The following is a 21,142-nucleotide window of genomic DNA, read 5'->3' as shown; positions in this document are numbered from 1 at the left end:
ATGCCCCTGAAGTGGACACCCTCCCGAAAAACTGCCATGAAAACAACGAACATGCAATTGATCGTTTTTCCGCAGTAAATCGCAATAAAACCTATATCTATTAATTCGCAAAAAGCTCCTTTACATTATAATCCAAAAATGAAACCGTAAATCCCTGGTCCTAATCCTAATTTCGGTGTTATTGCCGGATTTTAACCTCTATGGCCGCCCTTTTCTAATCCAGGCCGTGAACCGCTTCCTGTATACCGGCCTGCTTATAAAAAAAGTTTTGGGCTTCGCGGCGCACGCGTTTTCTAAATGCAGGCTTGAAAATTTTAATCTTTTCGTTTAACCGCTTATTTTCGGAAGTGAGATTCGCGATTTAAACAACCTAATAATTTATGGTTTTGGATACCTTTTGTACAAAACTAACCAAATTTCTTTTACACTCGCCCAACCGGCCTATTATTTGCATAACCTGCTTTTTAATATTTTGGGAGGTTTTTGGGGTCCCGAAAATAACGTTGGCCATATTTTAATCCGAATTACGGTTAAAAATCGTTACCTGGGTAACCCCTAGGTTAGGATTTACCATTCGATCCGGAATTAATGTTTAAAGGGGTACTGCCGGCCAAATCCCGGTTTTACGGAAACCGGAAATTACGTTGCGAACCGATAAACCGGTTGCAAAGGCGTTTCGATAGGCGGTAAAAAACCGTTTTCGTTATTCAGGCGCAATGGTATCTAACGACGTAAAAAATCTTATATATTACCGGTAATAGGTTTTAATAGGGCCAAAAACAGAAACATTTAACGGTTAAATAAAATGTAAACTGTAAACAGGTAAATATTCGAGGAAAACCCTGTTTTTAAACGCTTTAAACATAAATTCAACTAATTAATGCGTTAAAATTTAATCCAATACCAATAACCGCCATTTTATATTAATATCTGGCTTCGTTTTAGGCAAAAAAACCTGTTTTAACCATTTAAGGGCGATTTTAAAATTAAACCAGCCCGTGGGAGTCGAATCGTACGCCCAATCCTCAATATTAGGTGGAAACCACTGCGCTTGTAAAATATTGCCCGTTTGGATCACGGTTAGGGTAAATCTTCTTCCCTTTACAATTACCGCCTCGATAATCGACGCCCAAATAATATTTAACGTATATATAATTTTAACCTAATTCCGGCGTTTTACGAAAAATAAACCGTATATTTTTCCGGCCGTTATATCGTTTTGTTGGAAGCCGTGTTCGTCCATATTTACGATATATTTGGGCTTAATTTCGAATTCGGTAATTATTCGTTGGTATTGGTTATAAAACGCCCGGATCGAATCGGCCGTAGCTTTTTTAACTCGCGCACCCTCCAAAAAAATCCCGGACTTGGTTTTAATATCTTTATTGCGGCGTAAAAAACCGGCCAACCAACGCCTACCGAAGGCGTTTACGCGTTCTTTCGGCGGTACTAGAAAAAAAGCGAAATTTTTAATCATTTAATGCGTGGGCGCCCTTCCAACGAGCTTTTCGACTTCGATCCAGCGGCTAACGAACCTTTCCTATTCGTTAAAAAGTAGCTAATACGGTTTATGGGTTTATTTTCGATCGAAAACGCCGTTAAGGCGACGTATAAGGGTGGTTCTTGGCACGGCCCACTGCGCGGCCGCTTTATTTTTCGAAATGCCTGATTTTACGGCTTTAACCGCCTGGGTAAGCCTAAACTCCAAATCTCTCGGCATCACGGCTTTTTTCGGCTTTAAAAACGCGTTATTTGCGGTGCGTTGTCGCGTTGAAGTAGGTGGGTTGTGTTGAGGATGCTAGAAATTGCTAACAAAACAGGTGTCCACTTCAGGTGCATGTCCACTTGTGGGTCACCCACTGTAGATAGATATTTAACAAAGTCCTAAAAAAGGTATATATATTGAAGTCTTAATTTCTTTTGTCAGTAATTGGCCAAATTATTCGATTTTTTAATAATTTATTAATTTATATAAAAGTATTAATAAAAGATTCATTTTAAACACTTATTTCGTGCACTTTGCCCGGTTAAGCGGGCGAACATGAATGCGTCCTAATTTATAAGCGATACACAAATAGTCATTTCTTATTCAAAATAGTAATTAAATATCATTAAAAATCATTAATTGTATTTAATAGTTAATTATCAAGTTTAAAATGACAAGTATAATGGCGCTTCCTGCGCAAAAAAAAACCAGAAAAACTCAAGCTCTATAATACAACTTTCCTTATAGCTTTACAATTTTTATTTTGTTTTAATTAAATATTTAATTGCGTATAATAGTTATACTATTATTTTTTGCGTATCCCATATATATACCGAATACAGTGTATATATCCGTTATAAACGCCGATATATGGTAAACTATTTTTAAATTAGAGATGTGGTTATTGGCGATATTGCAGAATTAGGTATATTGTTAAAAGTACCGCCATAAACGGCGAAATGCGACAAATTGTCCTTAAATTAAAATAAGGGCGATTTTTTCGCCCAATTTAATTGGTCGAAAAGCCATGTGGCCGAAATGTATATGGAGCGCTCCGTCCCCGTTGCGAAGCAGGGGCGTCTAGTCTGAGTATTGAGATTATGCAATTATCGCTTTAAGTAAATGATAGGTTAATAATCTTATTTTAATATGTAATGTGTTAAACAATGTGATAATTCGCCGGATTATTAATAAAAGTGAAAGGATTTTTAATATAACCATTTTATTATAATCATATATATGAATTGCATTTAACCTTTTGATTATAGATTTTATTCAGTTAAATAAGATAAGAAACAAAATATAAATTTGCCATTTTCTTATATAAAAAAACAATAAAACCAAGTATTATAAATCGGATTCTACGGGCACGTTTGCTTATATACGTAACCAAGTCCTTAGGATTTTGGCTTAATTATCGTTAAACTTGGTTAAAATATAAGAGCGTTTTAATTGTAAATTTTATATAAAAACTGTTAATTATGTGCGTTATTTTGCATTCAATGGACCCTTTTTTATTTTTATATAAGCCCCAGTATATAATGCCGAAGTGGGGCAGTCGGGGTTGCCGGATTATCCGTTTATTTTATTATAGGAGTGGCGATTCAAAGGTTAGCGAATGGGGTTAATTACCCTATACCGGGTTTAACACCCACCCTGCATTTACATATTAACTATCCTATATCGGATTAAAAATTTCATTAAATTGCCGGTACGTGCGAACCCAGAGATGGTTTACATGGCGGTAAATTAATCTCAGTGCTTAAACTAACCCCCCCTGCTTCGCAATAAGGACCGAACGCTCCATATACCGTTTAACCATATAGTTTTTCGACCAATTACATTAACCGGAAAAATCGCCCTTATTCTAATTTAAAGATAATTTGTCGCATTTCGCCGTTTATGGCGGTACTTTTAACAATATACCTAATTCTGCAATATCGCCAGTAACCACATTTAAAATTAAAAATATTTTACCATATATCGGCGTTTATAACGGATATATACACTGTATTCGGTATATATGGGATACGCGAAAAATGAAAGTATAACCATAATGCACAATTAAATATTTAATTAAAACAAAAAAAATCATAAAAATATAAGGAAACCTGTACTATAGAGTTTGAGTTTTTCTTTTTTCTTTTCGCGCAGGAAGCGCTATTATACCTGTTTTTATAAACTTAATAGCTAAATATTAAATACAATTAATAATTTTTAATGATATTTATTAGTATTTTGAATAATAATAACTATTTATATATCGCTAATAAATTAGAAAATGTTAATGTTCGCCCGCTTAACCGAGCAGAGTGCAGGCAATTATCGTTTAAAATAAGTATGTTGTTAGGATTTTGGTATAAATTATTAAATTGTTAAAAGATCAGATAATTCGCCTGATTATCAAGTATAAATAACAAGACTTTGATATAACTATTTCTTTTTACTATTTTATTCAATTAACATCTAATTTCTTTTTCACAAATTTTATTTAATTAAATAAAGCAAAAAATACAGAAATGACACAAATTTAATATTTGTTTACATATAAAAGGAATAAAAGCGGGTATTATAAATCTGGTTTCACGTAAACGCTTTTTTGTACACGCAATCTAATCCCTGAGATTTTGGTTCTATTATCGTTAAAATTGATAAAAATATAAAACCATTTCCATTGTAAATTGTATGCAAAATTATAAATACCTTACCTATCCGCTTATTTAACGGTTTATATAGCTTCGTATAAATATCAAATTATTGCATATCATTAAGCATATATACACCACCCTCCACGTGCAAGAAGTTCAAAACTTGGTTGAAAAACAAAACTAATATAAAATGAATTACATTAAGCAAAAATAGAAAAATAATACAAATTTAGCATTTCTTTGTATGAAAGAATCTTTAAAACAAATAATATAAGTTGTATTCCACATGAGCGTCTGTTTATATCCGTAATCAAATCCCTGAAATCTTGGTTTTATTGTCGTTAAAATTGGTAATAATATAAAAGCGTTTCGATTGTAAATTATGTACAAAATTATATATAGCTTACCTATCCGTTTATTCAACGGTTTATATAGCTTATTATATATACCAATCTATATTATAATATTATCTATACGTATAATACCCCTTACGTGCAAAAATTTGAAAATTTGGTTCAAAAACAAAAATAATATAAAAGAAAATCGGAAATCGACAAAAAATTGAAAAATAGTACCGCTATAAACGGATTAAGGGCGAGGGTTAGCGAATTTGCCCAATTATACATATAAACATATAAATTAAATCCTTATTAATAATTTTATTAAATGCTTTATCCAACGTACAAATCGTTGATTTTTACGATTTTCCTTTTTTTTATAGCGGAATATTGGTCGCCGAATTGACGAAAATACAGCCGTAAGCGGCGAAATTCGATAAGTTGTCCTTAGACCTGAACCAGAGCGATTTTTAGATGGACCCACAGGTATATTGCAAAACCGCCATTAAACCACGAAATGGAGCGAAGCGAACGAAGTGGATCTATTGTGGAGCTCTGGGCTTCAGGGATACCCCCTGAAACTATTATCTTATAGCAATTTGTTTGCAGTTAAAATTTGCCAAATATAGCCTTTGGTTCCTTTGCTGGCCCAAAACGTATTTGGCTACCGGCGTTACCTTTCTGTCAATGCTTATTTGGTACGTATCCCAATTTATAATATAAGACCAAGGAATATAATCCTTAATAGCCACTTCCTCTTCCACCGTATGGGCATAATCTTTTCCGATTGCCTTATATTCCTCGGCGATATTGAGCATGTTTATAAGACTTTCGGTTTTAATCTAGTAAATATGCTCCATTTTTCCCTTTTTATAGCGCCCCAAATAGCCCCTAACCCACTCGTAACTTTTTCGAAATTAAAGTCCACGGATCGCTATTATGTCCGGGGTTACCGGGCTCCATTGGAACGTGCTGCAAAACACTTATCGAAGAGTTTTTGGGTTTACCGAAAAAACCAACACGACAGTGGAAACCCCCCCAAGCTTTTACGACGTCAGGACTGCTGCCAATACCCCGGTAAATTATAGGTGGAATAGCAGCTGCAATAAAGGTTATTAGCACATTGAGTTTAAGATTAATTCGGACCATGTTGGGGGATAAAAAAGGATTAAAAATTAAATTTCCAAGCTATATGCCAACTGAATGTTAAAAGTAATAAGAGCTAGTGAAAGGAAATGTGGAAAATACTGCCAATAATAAACGTATAACGAGGGGCTAAAACGCAAATTGAGGAAGCAAATCGCTGCTTTACATACTAGAAGATTAATTTGCTTTAAATACAACCTATTTTATTGGGTAAGCGTGGTTTCTAAGCGAATATAATAAAGTATTAAAAGCTAATAGTGTACGTATTATATAATTTTAATCTAGTTATTATCCTATTAATAGAAATTTAACTAATTTGCTTTATAAAGGGGTATGAATATTATAATTTTAAACCTAATGCACTATTACTTCCGAGCAAGCTGCAAGGGTAAAAAGAAATCCCCTTAACCAATTAATTTAACGCTGTGGACCGTATAAAGGTTTCCGATTTTAGCATTTTTCTTTCAAAACAAAAACAAAGCGATTATGCGCAAAGTATTAAAACCTCACGAGAGATAATAACGCTCATATAAACCCATGTGAATACGTACGGTAAGGGGTGGACTTTTTAAAGCCAGTCCCGTAATATATTTTTGCATTTCAAATTAATGTTACGGGACCAGGCCCCCTGCTCTCCTCCTTATTATTATTATTACAAACTTATATGCAGGCTTTCACCAACCTAAACTGCTTTGGGGGATTCTCTGAAACCTGTATTTACATTTTTGCCCAAATTACTACCCAAGTTGGTAAAAACTACAAAGCTCACACCTTTCGAAAATTGTATACAGGGATGAGTTTTCCCCTACCCACTAAAGCACAAACTTTAACGTAAATTGAATGTTCTATCGTTTACATTAGTAATACTATTATTCTATTAAAAAATACTTGTAAATTAAGAAATATGTAATCAAGACCATTATGCTATAATCATAGAGTAAGTGAGACTCTTAACACGGCCAGTGTGAATACAATAGTATAATATAATCAATCATCAATAGATCTCCTAATAGAACTATACAGACCCCCCGAAGAACGGTAAGGATTCCGGAACAGACATTCCACTCCCAATGTAAAAGTCATTAAAGNNTAGAAACGTTCCATATACTTTTGAGCCTAGTTTTAGAGCGCCTTTCGAAACAGACTTTGCGCCAAGGAAAGGAAAAACAATAAACAAACTTGCAAAGGTTCACGAGACGTGTAAGAAAATCTTGTCCTTTAAGGTCCTTAATTAGGGATTAAAAAATGGTAATTTGAGGGTTTTATATTATGACTTTTATGTATCCGCATATAATTAGATGATTACCTTGTAATTGTAATAAAACTAATTACAGCGCGCTTATTTATTACATTTAAACGCGCCAATTCGTTATACCAAGGATACGGCTTATTCTTAGGTGGCCAGGGTAGAAGCATCCCCCGCCGCTCTGTCGTCCAGTGCTGTAGGCCTTGTAAGCGTTACCAACTTTGGAAATAGTTTAGATCAAAAAAGAAGAAATGCCCGTGCTGGATGCTCCCCGCGAACAGTCAAGCTGGTGAAGGCGCACAAATGTAAACACGATACTAGGGGAGAGAATTTTTCGTCAGGCCCCGTATTACGGACGTCATGCCTAGCATTTTTGCATATAAAAAGGTAAAGCCCATGCCCTATACGTAATTAACTGGCTTTGTCGGGCAGCGAACAATATATTTATCGCCTGTTCTCCCGAAAAGTAAACTGCCCCAAAGCCTCCCAGTTAACCCATGGGGCTTATTACTACGGTGGTAGGGGTAAAAATCACCACTACTAAACAGTGGTGGCGATTTTGCAGGTGTGTGGAACCCCAACCCGGCGTTGTATAAAAATACGAACGCGTACTCGTTGGGGTTCGGTAAGATGTCTGGTTCTAATGGCAATTAACGTAAAATCTGAATAACAATTTTATCCGTTATTTTTGCAAGGCTGAACAACGCATTGCGGCTATATTATGTGACAAAAGAAACACCGAAATATCGATCGCGGCCGTAATTTTAGGTGTTAAAATCGTTAAAATAGTTATTACATATCAAAAAAACAACGATACCTGTAAAAAAAGGAGGAAATACCTGTGGGTTAAAGGTTTCTAAATTACGCCAAAATTAGTTAGCGTTGTGAAAGTCACATCGACAAATGCACGGTGTCAAGGGATGGTTTTTTTGCCTGTCACCGTAATATTATGCTAAAAACAATTCGAATCGAACTAATTAATGCGCGGGTCGTAATTGACCGGGTGAGTCGGGTACACTGACGAAACACGTTGGAATAGCAGTGACGTAAAGTTCTAGAAATGGACACGTCCTAATCTCAATGCTTATCCCTGAAGCCCAAAGGTCCACAATTGACCGTAAATCAATTGTAGCTTTCAATACATAATTTCAATAGTTTCAGTGCCCAGGCTAGACCCCGGCGGGGACCGAACGTTCCATGTACCTTTTAGCCACATGGTTTTTCGGCCAATCAAATTGGCCAAGAAAATCGCGCTCTTTTTAGTCCGAGGACAATTTGTCGCATTTCGCCGTTTATAGCGGGTATTTGTATTATATACGGACTATATCCGCAGAACTCAGAGTGAAAACATTGCATAGAAATAAATATTAAAATAATAAAATAAGTAAGAATCGCAAAAGGATAAGATAACCCGCGTTTTATTATTTCGAGTTTTGTTGTTGTTTTTATATAAAACCCACATTAATGCCTGTTTTAATTTGAATATATAAGGTTTAATTTGCTCATGACTATGCTTAAATATTACAATTTGTATACTAAATATATGGGTTTAATAAAAACCAAAGTTAATCTTGCCAATAAACGGTAAAACTATCTGCCGTAGAAAACAATTCTGATTTCTGATTTCAATTTCTATTAATAGTTTGGGAAACACTTATTTGTAATCTTTTCCCTTTTATACTTATGGTCACTAATATCCTCTTTCAACTTTCTCCCTTACGGTTTTCTATCTTTTGAAACTTTTATTATAACTTGACTTTCAAAGAATGCTTACTGTTCGGTTTTCATTAAGGATATTTTTTGTTTTTTTGCTTTTTAACCCAGTGTCATCCGCGCTCCCAACCCTTATTTACCGAGCGGACCCCCGGGCGCCCGAAAGACTTTGGGCACTCGACGGCTTTGCTTGCCGAGGCGGACGGTATGGGGTTGAAAAGGACGAGCACATGACCTACCACGACCATGTTACTTGGCCAGAAGATTTGATCACGGCGAACAGAGACCCGTGGATATCAACGTCGGGCAATAAAGATTTTGCAATCTTTTGGGCCAATTTACGGTTCCCCAAAATCGAAAGTTATGTTTATGCTATATCTACCGCCGGGATTGAAAGTAAATGTCTCGATATTGAGGAAGCATATAAAAAAGATGGCAAAAAGCCCCCTCGTCCGAACGAAAACGAAATCGCTGTAAGAGATACGATACCTTGGGCAAACGTTATAGGCTGGTATATCATAAGCCCAGGGAAGCCTCCTATATGGAAAAAGCGGCCGTCGTCCTTGAGTCCATTAAAGCCCAACGATCCTCGCAAACCAGACATAGTAAGCACACAGCCCAAAAAATACCGCCATTGGGTTGAAACCTGGAGAGAAGATACGGGTCCTATCAAAGATTGGCAAACCTGGTCGCCTGCCAATCGTAAACAGCTCTAGAGATGCGGTTGCCCAAATTCGTTGCAGCGAAACAGTGATCAAAACTGGAATAAGCGAATTGTCTGTTCATGGGCAGACGTGCGAGTGGATAATTTACGTGTATAGAGCAGAGAGTTTAAACAGATCTGCGCGATCTTGTACATAGTTATACTTGGCTGAGTTGAAAAATAAGAATACCATTTCTTTTCTGTTATATTGCTTTGCCGATCGCAGCAATCACAAGATCCCTAATACTATTAATTACAGTAGTGTCTGTATAAATAACACCGACTCGCAGAATAATTAGGCTGAGCACAGAGACTAGGCATAGTCGCATTACGACCACTTATTCGTACAGCCATTCACTCATTATTCGCACGACCAGCCTGTACAGACACAATCCGTATTTCAATACTATGGCCTAAAAAAAGGGAAAAAGAAAAAGATCATATGCATCGCTGGGGGCGCTAACTCATATAAGCCATCACCTGACGAACAAATCAAACAACAGCCCACTGACAAAGATCCTGAAACTCGGTGCTAACCCTTCCCGTCATTCCTTAACCCCTGCAAGCTGGTTGGACTTTTCCCAGAGCTCCTTTTGCAACTGCTTATCCTTTGTCCACGACGCCGGGCCTGTCATGTCGCCGGCATCAGTTTTATCGGCCAGGTCGGCGAGATACCTCCCGCCCAGGCCCTCCCACTCGGCGCCCACCGCGGCGTAGGTGGTGGTCGCCGCGCCCTGGGCAGGGGCGCTGATGAGCACCTGTGCCGCGTCGCTGCTCATGAGGCTGCGGAACTCGTCCCTGTCGCAGTGCTGGAGCAGGTTGGTGAGGATAAGGCCCGGATTGACCGAGAGGCCGTGCAGCCCCTCGGCGCCGTAGCGCCGCTCGACCTGGTTGGCGAAGAGTACGTTGGACGTCTTGGAGCGCCCGTACGCATCCCAGGGCTTGTACTCCCCCTTTTCAAAGTTTACGTCGTCGAGGTGGACGGTGCTGCGGTGGTGGGCCATGGACGACACGGCGACCACCGGGGACTGGAACTCGGCCCGTAGACGAGGCGAGGAGCACCGGCTTGAGCAGCTGGAAGTGGAGGAAATGGCCCAGGTGGTTCGTCGCGAATTGGGTCTCGATGCCGTCTTCTGTTTTCCCCTGCGGCGTAGCCAGGACCCCGGCGTTGAGGATGAGGACGTTCAGCCTGTCGCTTTGGGCACAGAACGCCTCTGCCGCTGCGCGCACCGACGCCAGGGAGTCCAGCCGAAGCTCGATAGAGTAGACGGGCGCATCGGAACTAGGGCTGTGGTTTTTGATGTTGGCGACGGCCTCCTGGGCCTTTGCAGGGTCCCTGGCCGTGACGAAAAGAGTCGCCCCCGTGGCGTGTTATGGCGCGCGCCGTCTCGAGGCCGATGCCGGTGTTGGTGCCGGTGATGAGGACGACTTTTCCGGCCAGCTTGCCAATGAGTCCCTCGTCCTCGACAATTTGAAGCGCCGTAGGCCGCGAATTTTCCGGACCCTGGGGATTGGCGTAGGCGGTTGCGTATTTTGACATGTCGTTTGGGGTTGATGAAAGAGTCCCGTGATTTTTGGGTTCGAAAAGAGAAAAGAAAAAGAAAGAAAATAGCTTACTAATATTGTCTCTGCCAACAACTGAGCTGGAGCGATTCGACATAAAATTTCATCATAACTTACTTGTCTTTACTAAGAGTAAATGTGGTGGAGACTCCCAAAACTAAAATGTTCGACTCAATTACCGAACTGCTCAGATGGGAGTGATCTGATATACACGGACCGTCGGCCTTGCTCAAATAGGGCTATCTGTGTGGGGCATGGAACCCCGGATGAAGGTATGGGACGAGACTTTTACAAGTATTCATCACAATCTCGACTTCGTCCGTGGTTGTTTGGTCAAATGAATCAGCAATACCAGAATACACATCAACCGCCGTGTGCTTCCTCGGCGCAATTACTTTTGCGCTGCAAAAAAGACATTTGCTGCAACTGTCCCAGTCACCCTTGACAGCCGCCACCGTCTTGCCATGTTTTGCAATACAATTCATGAGCAGTTCGGAACTCATCATCATCTCTCGGGCCGTGGGGAGCGACTTTTACTCTGCAGATTCTCCCTTTTCATTGGTCTATCGCCATCTTCCGTGTCGCAGTCACGGTATGGAACCTGCGACGGATCGGAACCAAATGGCAAATGAAGATCTCGAATATCCCGCCGCACAGCGCGCCACGGTCTCGCATCTCCTACGCCGTTAGAACGCTAGCGCAGACGGCGTTCGCCTATTTTCTACCAGACGCCATGTCGGCCCTGCCGCCCGCCGACCCAGTCTTTTACTCGCTGCCAAAACAAACCCTGGGTTTTGATGTCATGAGCCTCTCACGGCAGGATCTGGCCTATCGGCTGGCGTCAACCATGTCGTTCTATGCCACCATCTACTGCGCCGTGATGCTCCAGACCAATTCTCTGTCGTTGCTAGTCGTCTTGGCGGGACTGGACAGCCCGGCTTCGTGGCCGCCCTTGTTTGGCTCGCCTTTGGAGGCCTATTCGTTGGGGGTTAAGGCCTGCACATCTCGACCCTCCCGAGTTCTCCCTGTTCCGCTTGCTAATCTGGAACCTCTGCAGTCATTACTGGCGTCAGACCTGGCGTAAATGGGTGACAGGGCACGCCGACGCCATTTCCGACGAGGTTCTCGGCATCCCTCGCCGCACCCTGGTGTCTGTTTACACGCGGCTGTGGCTTGCCTTCTTTCTCTCTGGCGTATGCCACATCTCCTCGGACGTGGGCATGGGGATCCCGATCTCGAAAGCCGTTTCTTTCACGACCTTTATTCTCCAGCCTGTTGGCATCGTACTTTGAAGATCTGCTCCAGGCTACCTTGGCCAAGGTTATCCCGCTACCAAGAATCGTCAAGAGGGCTCTGGGATATGTATGGGCTTTGGCTTTTCTATCTTACTCTTCCCCGGTATGGTTTTATGCGCAACACCGAAGTGGTACGAGATTCGGGAGAGATGTTGCCTGTTCGCATAGCCCCCCCCAGTTGGTGTCTTATGCTAGGGAGCATTTCTCAAGATAGGAGCAACAGTTAGACTAGTCTAGTCTGAAAAACGTTATTCGTATACAATTACAATATTCGATGGTTGGCTGTCAGTGTTTCTTGTGGGTTTGCTCGCTCAAGGTGCTTGTTGCTAACGCACAGTTAAGTCAGTAACGAGTGTAAGACTGGAAAATCTTCTCATTCGTTGCATTTCTTGGCTTTTTGATGCTTGCTATGCGTCTGTAGTCTATATCGCAGTAGGATAAGCGTCCAAAGCTAAAATCTCATGATGAGTCCGTAATTTTAGAGCTTGTGCTAACCCCGTGTTCCTTTCATCTTTCCACCTGAATCCGAAACGGCAATCTTATTGACAGGTTTGATCTTCCGGAATTGGGTGGATTTTCTAGTCTCCTTATCTCGTCTTTATCGCTCCCGATCGCTCCCACTTCAAGAGCTGCTTCTCCAGATTCTCCCAGGCCGGGGCTGGAAGAGTGGCTTCGGCCCAGTAGTTGCCATCCAAGTCCGCTCAGTTCAGCATGAGAGAGGTGGCATAGCTGTCTTTCGACTCGGAGCAAGCAACCTGCCACACGGGCAATCCCGTGGTATCCTTCTCACCGCTGGATCCCGTCTTAACGACGGCGGGCTTAAAGTTGAACACATCATGCCAACTCAGCTTTGTGAGGTTGGACATGACCACCATGACGCTGTCCGAATCCGCATAGAGGGGCACTCTGCCGCTCGTCGCGATGGACCGCAGATTGCGTTGGACTCCCGCGTACATCTGCGTCTCCGAGGTCTGGAGCATCAGGCTCTCCCGGATATGGCGTGCGAAGCGGCTCAGGGGGCCCATCAACACGTCGGCCATAGGCACCGACGTAAAGTTGAAAGCCAGGATGTTCTGTGCGTAGACGGTCCGGGGCTTGAACAGCCTCTGGAGCCTCGATCGAATGTCGACCGCCGACATGAGGACCACTGACCTGTTCGACGTGGCGAACGTTCCCGAGCATGCCAATCGTACCAGCCACGAGCAGAAGACGTCTCCGTTGCTGATGAATGGCTTTTTGCTTGGCTCATCCCTGTACAGCGCCTCTTGCTCTTGGACGACTCGTTGCTTCACCTGGGCGAAGAGGGCGGCTGGTTATGAAGATGCCCTTGTGGAGGATCTTGGGCGAGAAGATCCAGGCCCCCAGGGCTCTAATGGAGAACATGAAGAGGCTGAAGCCCTGGAACCGCTTCTGTTCAAGGACAAAAGGCTCCTCGTCTGGGCCATCATCCGCCTCCACGACAGCCAGTGGATCCTCGTGCAGGCCGCCCATGTCGTCGATTTCGTGCTTCAAGCCCGGGTGCTTTGCGTGCGTATACGAGACTGCAGGTACCGCGTCTGAGAAGCGGGTGGGAACATGGAGCTCCAACATGTTGGCGCTCTGTATTGATAAGACGTCAGTGTCCATTGCCCGCGTCATTATCCAGAACGAATTACACCTGTGGGAGGCGCACATTGACTCGAAAACGGCCGCCAAGCCCTTTCCAGTTCCCGGTGCTCAAGAGCTCCATCAGGGAGCTGTGCAGCAGATGTCCATCGAGAACATCGTTGAATCCCAATGCTTGGCTGGTCACGATTGCCTCTAAAGTAGCAGTGTTGTCGATTGCATGTACCGGTAAGACGGTGTCGGTCGGTCGCCATTTGGGTGCAGATTCGTGCCTGTCGTTTTTCTGTGGCCGACGCGGATCTATAGATCTGAAAATCATAGGAAAAAAAGAAAACACGGTGAAGGTTTGCAAAACCAGATTGTTACGCTTGACCTGAGATTCTCCCAATTGCTAGCTAACAGACCGTACATGGCCAGCATAGCTACTAACCCATGTTCATATAATAAAAATGTTTGCGCACACGATTCTGTCAAGGATCTCTCTCCAACTCGGCTTCCCAGTCCAGTCTCCCCGATGGCACACTGACGGTTATACATTCTTTAATTGAGCGGGTCAACATTGATTCGCAAACATCGGCCTGCCTAGTCAAGGTTGTCCGAACGATGACATCAGGGTATCTCTACAACAGGTGTTCGCTGTGCGAGGCAGGGATTCGTCGGCATGGATGGCGCCTGAAACGGGTCGGGTTATGTGGCGGCTTCCACCGGTAAAGCAAGGTCGCGGAGAATAGCTGTTGCCATTATTACCAGGACAGATTTCACACACCCAAACAATAGTAAGTCTGAAAGTGGTTTACGTGTTCCGTTTACTAGACAACGCGCAAGGAACGTGAAGAGAGAGAAGAAAAAAAAAAAAAAAAAAAAAGAAAAAAAAAAGAGGTACAGAAACACACATAACAAACAACCAAATAACCATACAGGCATTATCGTAAAATTGCGGAGAATTCCACCTCGGCCCGTAACTAAAGATAAAAACAAATTGAGCTTCCTATTTGATGTGGGTTAGGGTGTTTATTTCTACGCTAAGCCTTGCCCATTTTTATCTTGACCTATCCCGGTGCCCAAGCAGAAGACTCACTATGCCACTCTTGACGTCGGCAAAATATGTACTGAATGTCCAGTCTTTACATCAACATTCAGCTTGAAGAGCGATACTCCCTAGAACCCATGGAGGTTGTGCCCCTAGTTGTGAAGAGGTATATGATCTCTCTTTCTTGATATGGAGAAATCACCGCGAAGAATAAGTGTCTCTTTGATAGCTACCCGAGTCGGGCCTTAATGGGCTTTGACTACGACTTGGGTTCCTTTGAATTTGACGAGAAACCCAGCTTTTTCTTACAACTTGCGATGCGACCTTTGACTTTTCGGCATAGTTCATCGTATTCGGCTTGTTCGCGAGCGAGATCTGCATCCAACCGCTTCCTGGCCATGAGGGAAAATGAAGCCATGGTATCCACATTTGCCCTTTTCTTTTGTTAGCATAAAGGTTCATAAGTAAAATCAGATGACGTCACTTACCCTGGGTATGACCCTGTGACTACATATTACAAGTTAAAGTTAATATCCAAACGCAGCTTTGAGAGGTAAGATATAGCTCAGGTAGTTACCGAATGAAAGCTGCAGAATCCCCTTTAACAAAGCTACAGCTCGAAAGTCAGATCCGTCTGTGGAGCCAGCTGGCCGTGGCCCCCAAAACTCGGGACATAATACCAATGTATTGCCACTCTTATCCGCAGCAGTAGGGTGGTCACCTATGCAGTCACTTTGGCGTAAAGGTTTGCAGCTTATCAAAACCTCCCTTCGCTCGTTGTGAAGTGCGACCATACTGTTATGTAAGAATGTTTTTATTTGCTGGGTTGTTAAATAACTATCGATTCCAAAATATTCATGGACTGAATTTGGATACTTTTCTATTATTTTCTTTCCGGCCGAAGCGAGACTTTTTGCCCTGGAAGTGCGCCACGGTCATATCTTAGCATGTGTGTTATGAACTATCCTCGTTAAGCAACTTAAGCTTTTATAGTACCTTTTTATTTGTTTATCCAACTCGCCAAGCTGGTTATTGTTGCAACTATTGTCAAAACGGTGCCGTTTAGTAAGTAAGACGGAGCGTGTTTCCACCTGTTTCCCGGCAAGGCGCGAAATCTGGGGTGTTTTTGCTGTTCAAGCACCTTCAGCTGATAAAGTCAACCAGGTTAAACAGGCAAGGAAAATAGTATAGCTTTTGTAAATGGGATACATTGTAGCTAAAATAATCGTTCACAAACAAGTGAAGATAGTTAAATGATATTACAATTTTGTTAATCCGTTCAAATGATGGCTAATGATGAAAGAGAAAAGTAGCCGGAAATTATTAACAACTAGAGTGTTTCCTGCAGTGCACATCTTATAAGTCTATGGTCGGTTTTCAATGGACGGAAAGGCTGTGAATTGCGATATACATACTAAAAATAGCATACCGAAGCAGAAATCAATCAAGGTAGGTCATCGTCGCATTTAAAGAAAAAGTCTTGAGAGATTTTCGATTTTTGCTTATATACATCATGCGTACCAGGTATGTGACTAGGGCAGGTTCTTTTCGGGTTTGTTTGGTAATTTTGCGCCTACTGATCCTCGTCGACTTCTCTTATTAATAGGAATCGTTGAATCATGTCGTGTACTGCTACATCCCATGCCCCTCGGCCGAGGCTTAGGCGGAATCGGTGAGTCCAAATAGAATGGCGAGCTTGAGAATGCTTTTGTCGATCCTCAAATATTTGGTTGGACTTGAATGTTTACTGTTAACAAGTCGGTCCTACCTAGGTACACACATCCAGAAAGACCTGGCCTCTTTATGGCATTTAATCTTTCAGACTTTCGGTGCAGCATCCAATGTCTAATTTCTTCAAAGAACTTCCCTGCGTTAGGTAGTTTCTCAGCCCTCTTGCTTGTCGAAACGCTTCGTTTGCAGTTACTTTTCACATTTAAAGGCGCGGCAGACGCATTTTGCGTACCTAGTCATCTTAGTCTCCGAGATCATCTGAGAAAGTTGAAACGATGGACGTTGAGTTTTTTAATCGCATCTTTGGGCGACGATATCCAAGAAAACGAATTTCAGAGCGCGCTTTAACACGCTTTCTCCCCGTCTTCGCACCTTTGCCGCCATTCCCGTTCGTACGGCTCAATTTTACCTTTCAATGGCAAATGTAACCGCACATTCCAACTTGCAATCAAAAACTTATTCAAGTTTTCCATGAGCCCCTGTCTTTGTATTACTACATTGGGCTTTAATGATTAAACGACGAAACCGAAAGAAACGCATTTGTTTGCAAATCTGATATCCCAGGCCGATCCGCCACCTTTACTGCCAGGCATTTCCGTAGAAAGCCACAGGCTAGCGGCTCCTCCCGTAATAGCTTTACCACATGCTCCGGCAGCATTATGTCCACGGCCGAACCTGGGCAGTTGACGAGCCTTTCGCCCAGCGAAGTAGCCGAAATGTAATTATCAGCAAGCTTTGCTTTACCAGACAGCATTTGCGCCACCACAATTCCTAAAAAAGCCGCACATCCGCCTTTTCCAGACTACCTTGTCCCAGCCCTAACTCTGGCAACGCGAGGGAGGCGGGCGGAAGGGAGGTAGGCAGCCACGACAATGTCAAGGACTGGGACGTCGGTTTTGGCGGCGCCCTTCTGATCCACAAAAATGTAGTCCGGGTTTGGGAGTACCTTGGTATAGCTGCCGTGGGCATGCAGTTATTTGAGCCCAGTCAGCAATGAGCGGAGGATGCTGCGAGCCAAATCCGCGGCGATTGGTCCCGCAGCTACGAAGCATCTCGGTCAAACTGCTGTCGTTGACCTGCTCGGCGAGAAGGCACGTATGTTCTCTTTTGGTGTGGCATCTAAAGTATCGAACCATGTTATGTCCGCCGCTGTTGACGACAAAATTCTGCTCCAGCTGTGAAACTGCTGCTTTCAGCGTCGGCCCCATCGAGTTCAAGTCGCTCGGCCGATAAAAGCTGTCCAGTCTTGGTGTCCATGGCTAGAAACACTGGGCCCGTATGGTCCGTCTCTGATCTTGAGCTCGCCGTTCAGAGTCCAGTCGAGATTGTTCGTTGTGTGTTCCATTGTGGGCGTGCGAGATGATAACTGTGGGTATGTAAAGACAAAATAGTGACAGACTGGAGAATTGCAATGACATTATTAATGCTTTTGCCTCCACCCAAGACAATCCGCGTCGCGTGACAGGAAAACGATTGTGGCTATAATTGTTTGGGCGCTGTGCGTTGTGGGCCCCCTCAGAGAGGGGTTTACAAAACCTAGTCTCAGTGTAGTCTCAGTGCTCAGACTAGACCCCCCTGCTCCGCAGTGGGGACCGAGCGCTCCATGTACCTTTCAGCCACATGGCTTTTCGACCAATTACATTGGCCGAAAAAATCGCGCTCGTTATAGTCTGAGGACATCTTGTCGCATTTCGCCGTTCATGGCGGTACTACCAACGATAATTTGTCGCATTCCGCCGTTTATAACGGTATTATTAATAATATACCTAATATTGCGATATCGTTAATAATTATTTTATTAATGTAAGGATGATTTGTAGTATTTTACCGTTTATAGCGGGTATATATAATATATTCGCATTATAATAGCAAAAGAAAATGGTGTAACCATAATATATAATTAAATATTTGAATAAAAAAACCAATAAAAATTATAAAAATATATAATAATTTGCGTTAAATTGATTGGAGTTTGTTGATCATTTAAATGCCGGCCGCGTTTTAATAGCTACTATATATGGAAAAATATTAAAATATTAAATAAAATTTGTAATTTTTCATTATATTTAATTTTTATTTTAAATAATGGTATATTATAGTAATTTTAATTGAAATTAGAGTTTTTGAAACTTAGTAAACCTAACACTGCAAAATGCATGCAATTATCGATTAAAATAAAAGTTTTATTAATATTTTTATATAAATTAACAGTTTGTTAAAAAATTAAATAATTTACGCAAATATTGGTAAACTGAAAATAATATCTAATTAATACATTCCTTTATAAATTTGTTAATAAATTTTAATTAAGTTTTCTTTTTATAAATTTTATTTAATTAAATAAAGCAAAAAATATAAAAATAACACAAATCGAGCATTTTTTATTATAAAAAAATAAAAAGGGCCGGTATTGTGAATTGGGTTTCACGTTAACGTTTATTTATATATACACTCCACTTTTACAGACTTTAGTTTTATTAATGTTAAAATTGGTAAAAATATAAAAACATTTCGATTGCAAAATATATATAAAATTGGATACACTTTACCTATCCGTATATTTAACCGCTAAAATAATTGGATAAGCGTACAAAAGTGTAATATTATATTAAATATATATATATACCACCCCCCACGTGCAAAAACCACCAGATTTGGCTGCAAAACAAAAATAATATAAAAATAATTAAATAAAGCAAAAAGATTTATAAAATACACATTTAGCATTTTCTTTTATTAAACAATTTTTGAAACCGATATTAAAGGCAGGATTGGATTTGGACGTTTGTTTATATACGTAATCGGACTTCTGAAGCTTTGGTTTTATTATCGTTAAAATTGGTAAAAATATAAACGAGTTTCGATTATAAATTATATATAAAAAAGTATATACTTTGCCTATCCGCCTATTTAACTGCTTATATAATCTGATATATGCACCAAAATTTAGTATAACGATATATAAAAATATACGACCCTCCACGTGAAGAAATTATAAAATTTGGTCAAAAATAAAAAATAATATTAAAAGAAATCGAAAATCGAAAAAAAATCGAAAAAACAGTACCGCCATAAACGGATTAAGGGCAGGTGGTATCGAATTCGGCCATTATAGCAAATAATAAAATAAATCGAATTGCTGCTAATAGCGGTATTAAACGCTATTTTCAACGATAATTTATTATTTTAATATTATGCGTGGTTGTGGAATAATAAAGGAGTTTCGGTTAAAAAAAGGCCAAAAATACCGCTATAAACGGCGAAAATCGACAAATTGTCCTCAAACCTGAACCAAAACGTTCTTTGGATGGACCCCCAGGTACATTGCAAAACCGCAATTGAGCCACGAAGTGGAGCGAAGCGAACGAAGTGGATCAATTGTGGAGTTTTGGGCTTTAGGGATGAGCCCTGAGATTAGCTTAACGAACCTTTCCTATTCGTTAAAGAGTAACTGATACGGTTTATGGGTTTATTTTCGATCGAAAACGCCGTCAAGGCGACGCATAAGGGTGGTTTTTGGCACGGCCCATTGCGCGGCCGTTTTATTTTTCGAAATACCTAATTTTACGGTTTTAACCGCCTGGGTAAATTTAAATTCCAGATCTCTCGGTATTACGGCTTTTTTCGGCTTTAAAAACGCGTTATTTGCGGTGCGTTATCGCGTTGAAATAGGTGGGTTGTGTTGAGGATGCTAGAAATTGCTAACAAAACAGGTGTCCACTTCAGGTGCATGTCCACTTGTGGGTCACTCACTGTAGACCACCCTGCTTTGCAATGGGGACCGAACGTAGTCTCAGGGCTCGTCCTAGAACGAACGTTCCGCAATTGATCCACTTCGTTCGCTTCGTTCCACTTCGTGGCTCAATTGCGGCGTTGGTTGTACCTGTGGGTCAGGTCCACCCAACGATCGCGCTCGTTCTAGTCTAAGGACAACTTGTCACATTTCGCCGTTTAAAGCGGTACTATTAACAAGACACCCAATGCTGCAATATCGCCAGTAACGTGTTGATTATATGCGTTATTCTGCCTGCAATGGGTCCACTTTTATTTGCATATAAGCCACAATATATACTGCCGAAATGGGGCTGTCGGGGTTGTCGGATTATCCGTTATATTTTGTAGAACAGGAGTTACGATTTAACGGTTAGCGAATGGGGTTTACCCTATACCGGGTTTAATACCCCCCCTGCATTTATAAACTAATTACCTTATTTTGGGTTAAAAATTTCACCAAATTAACCAATAAATACGAAGTCAGGAATGGTTTATATAATAATAAAGGTGTTTTTTTTGTCAAAAACGCATATTAAATAATTTTTCGGAAAATCATGTGCGGTACCGGAAAGTTTTTTTTTGGCGCACGGACCCCTATGTCGACACTGGGAGGTATATAAAGGAAATGAAGCAAAATTTGCCCCCCTAATTAATTTAAACTGTTAATTCCAAAATTAAAATACCATTTTAATGCAATTAATGTATTTAAACCCTATAATTACTGGTGTTAAACCCCTGTAATTATAATATTTGTAACGCAATTAGCAGCACGCCGCACCTAGGCTCATATTGAAACCCCTGTTAGCAGCTAATGCTATAAATAAATTATAAACCCAAAAAGGTTATAATTTATGCACCGAAATG

At 41.2% G+C, this 21,142-nt stretch overlaps 3 protein-coding genes across 3 annotated transcripts; 1 reads left to right on the top strand and 2 right to left on the bottom strand.

Moving 5' to 3' along the window:
* Window positions 1–9,825: 9,825 nt before the first annotated feature.
* PpBr36_02002 (uncharacterized protein) lies at window positions 9,826–10,615 on the bottom strand (the record flags this gene model as incomplete). Its single annotated transcript, XM_029889185.1, has 2 exons — window positions 9,826–10,267; window positions 10,329–10,615. Coding segments are annotated over 2 exons (729 nt in total), but the record flags the coding sequence as incomplete, so codon positions are not given.
* Window positions 10,616–11,471: 856 nt separating this feature from the next.
* On the top strand, window positions 11,472–12,135 carry PpBr36_02000 (uncharacterized protein; the record flags this gene model as incomplete). Its single annotated transcript, XM_029889184.1, has 2 exons — window positions 11,472–11,785; window positions 11,901–12,135. 2 exons carry the CDS (start codon window positions 11,472–11,474, stop codon window positions 12,133–12,135), a joined length of 549 nt encoding a protein of 182 aa, XP_029750796.1.
* Window positions 12,136–12,839: 704 nt separating this feature from the next.
* On the bottom strand, window positions 12,840–15,567 carry PpBr36_01999 (uncharacterized protein; the record flags this gene model as incomplete). The annotated part of the gene is made up of 4 exons (XM_029889183.1): window positions 12,840–13,285; window positions 13,431–13,737; window positions 15,083–15,165; window positions 15,351–15,567. 4 exons carry the CDS (start codon window positions 15,565–15,567, stop codon window positions 12,840–12,842), a joined length of 1,053 nt encoding a protein of 350 aa, XP_029752097.1.
* Window positions 15,568–21,142: the final 5,575 nt, after the last annotated feature.

Source organism: Pyricularia pennisetigena, chromosome 2 (assembly GCF_004337985.1).
Source record: "Pyricularia pennisetigena strain Br36 chromosome 2, whole genome shotgun sequence".
Lineage (NCBI taxonomy): Eukaryota > Fungi > Ascomycota > Sordariomycetes > Magnaporthales > Pyriculariaceae > Pyricularia > Pyricularia pennisetigena.
Note: the sequence above shows the minus strand (reverse complement) of the source record. Positions and strands in the feature narration are given on the sequence as shown.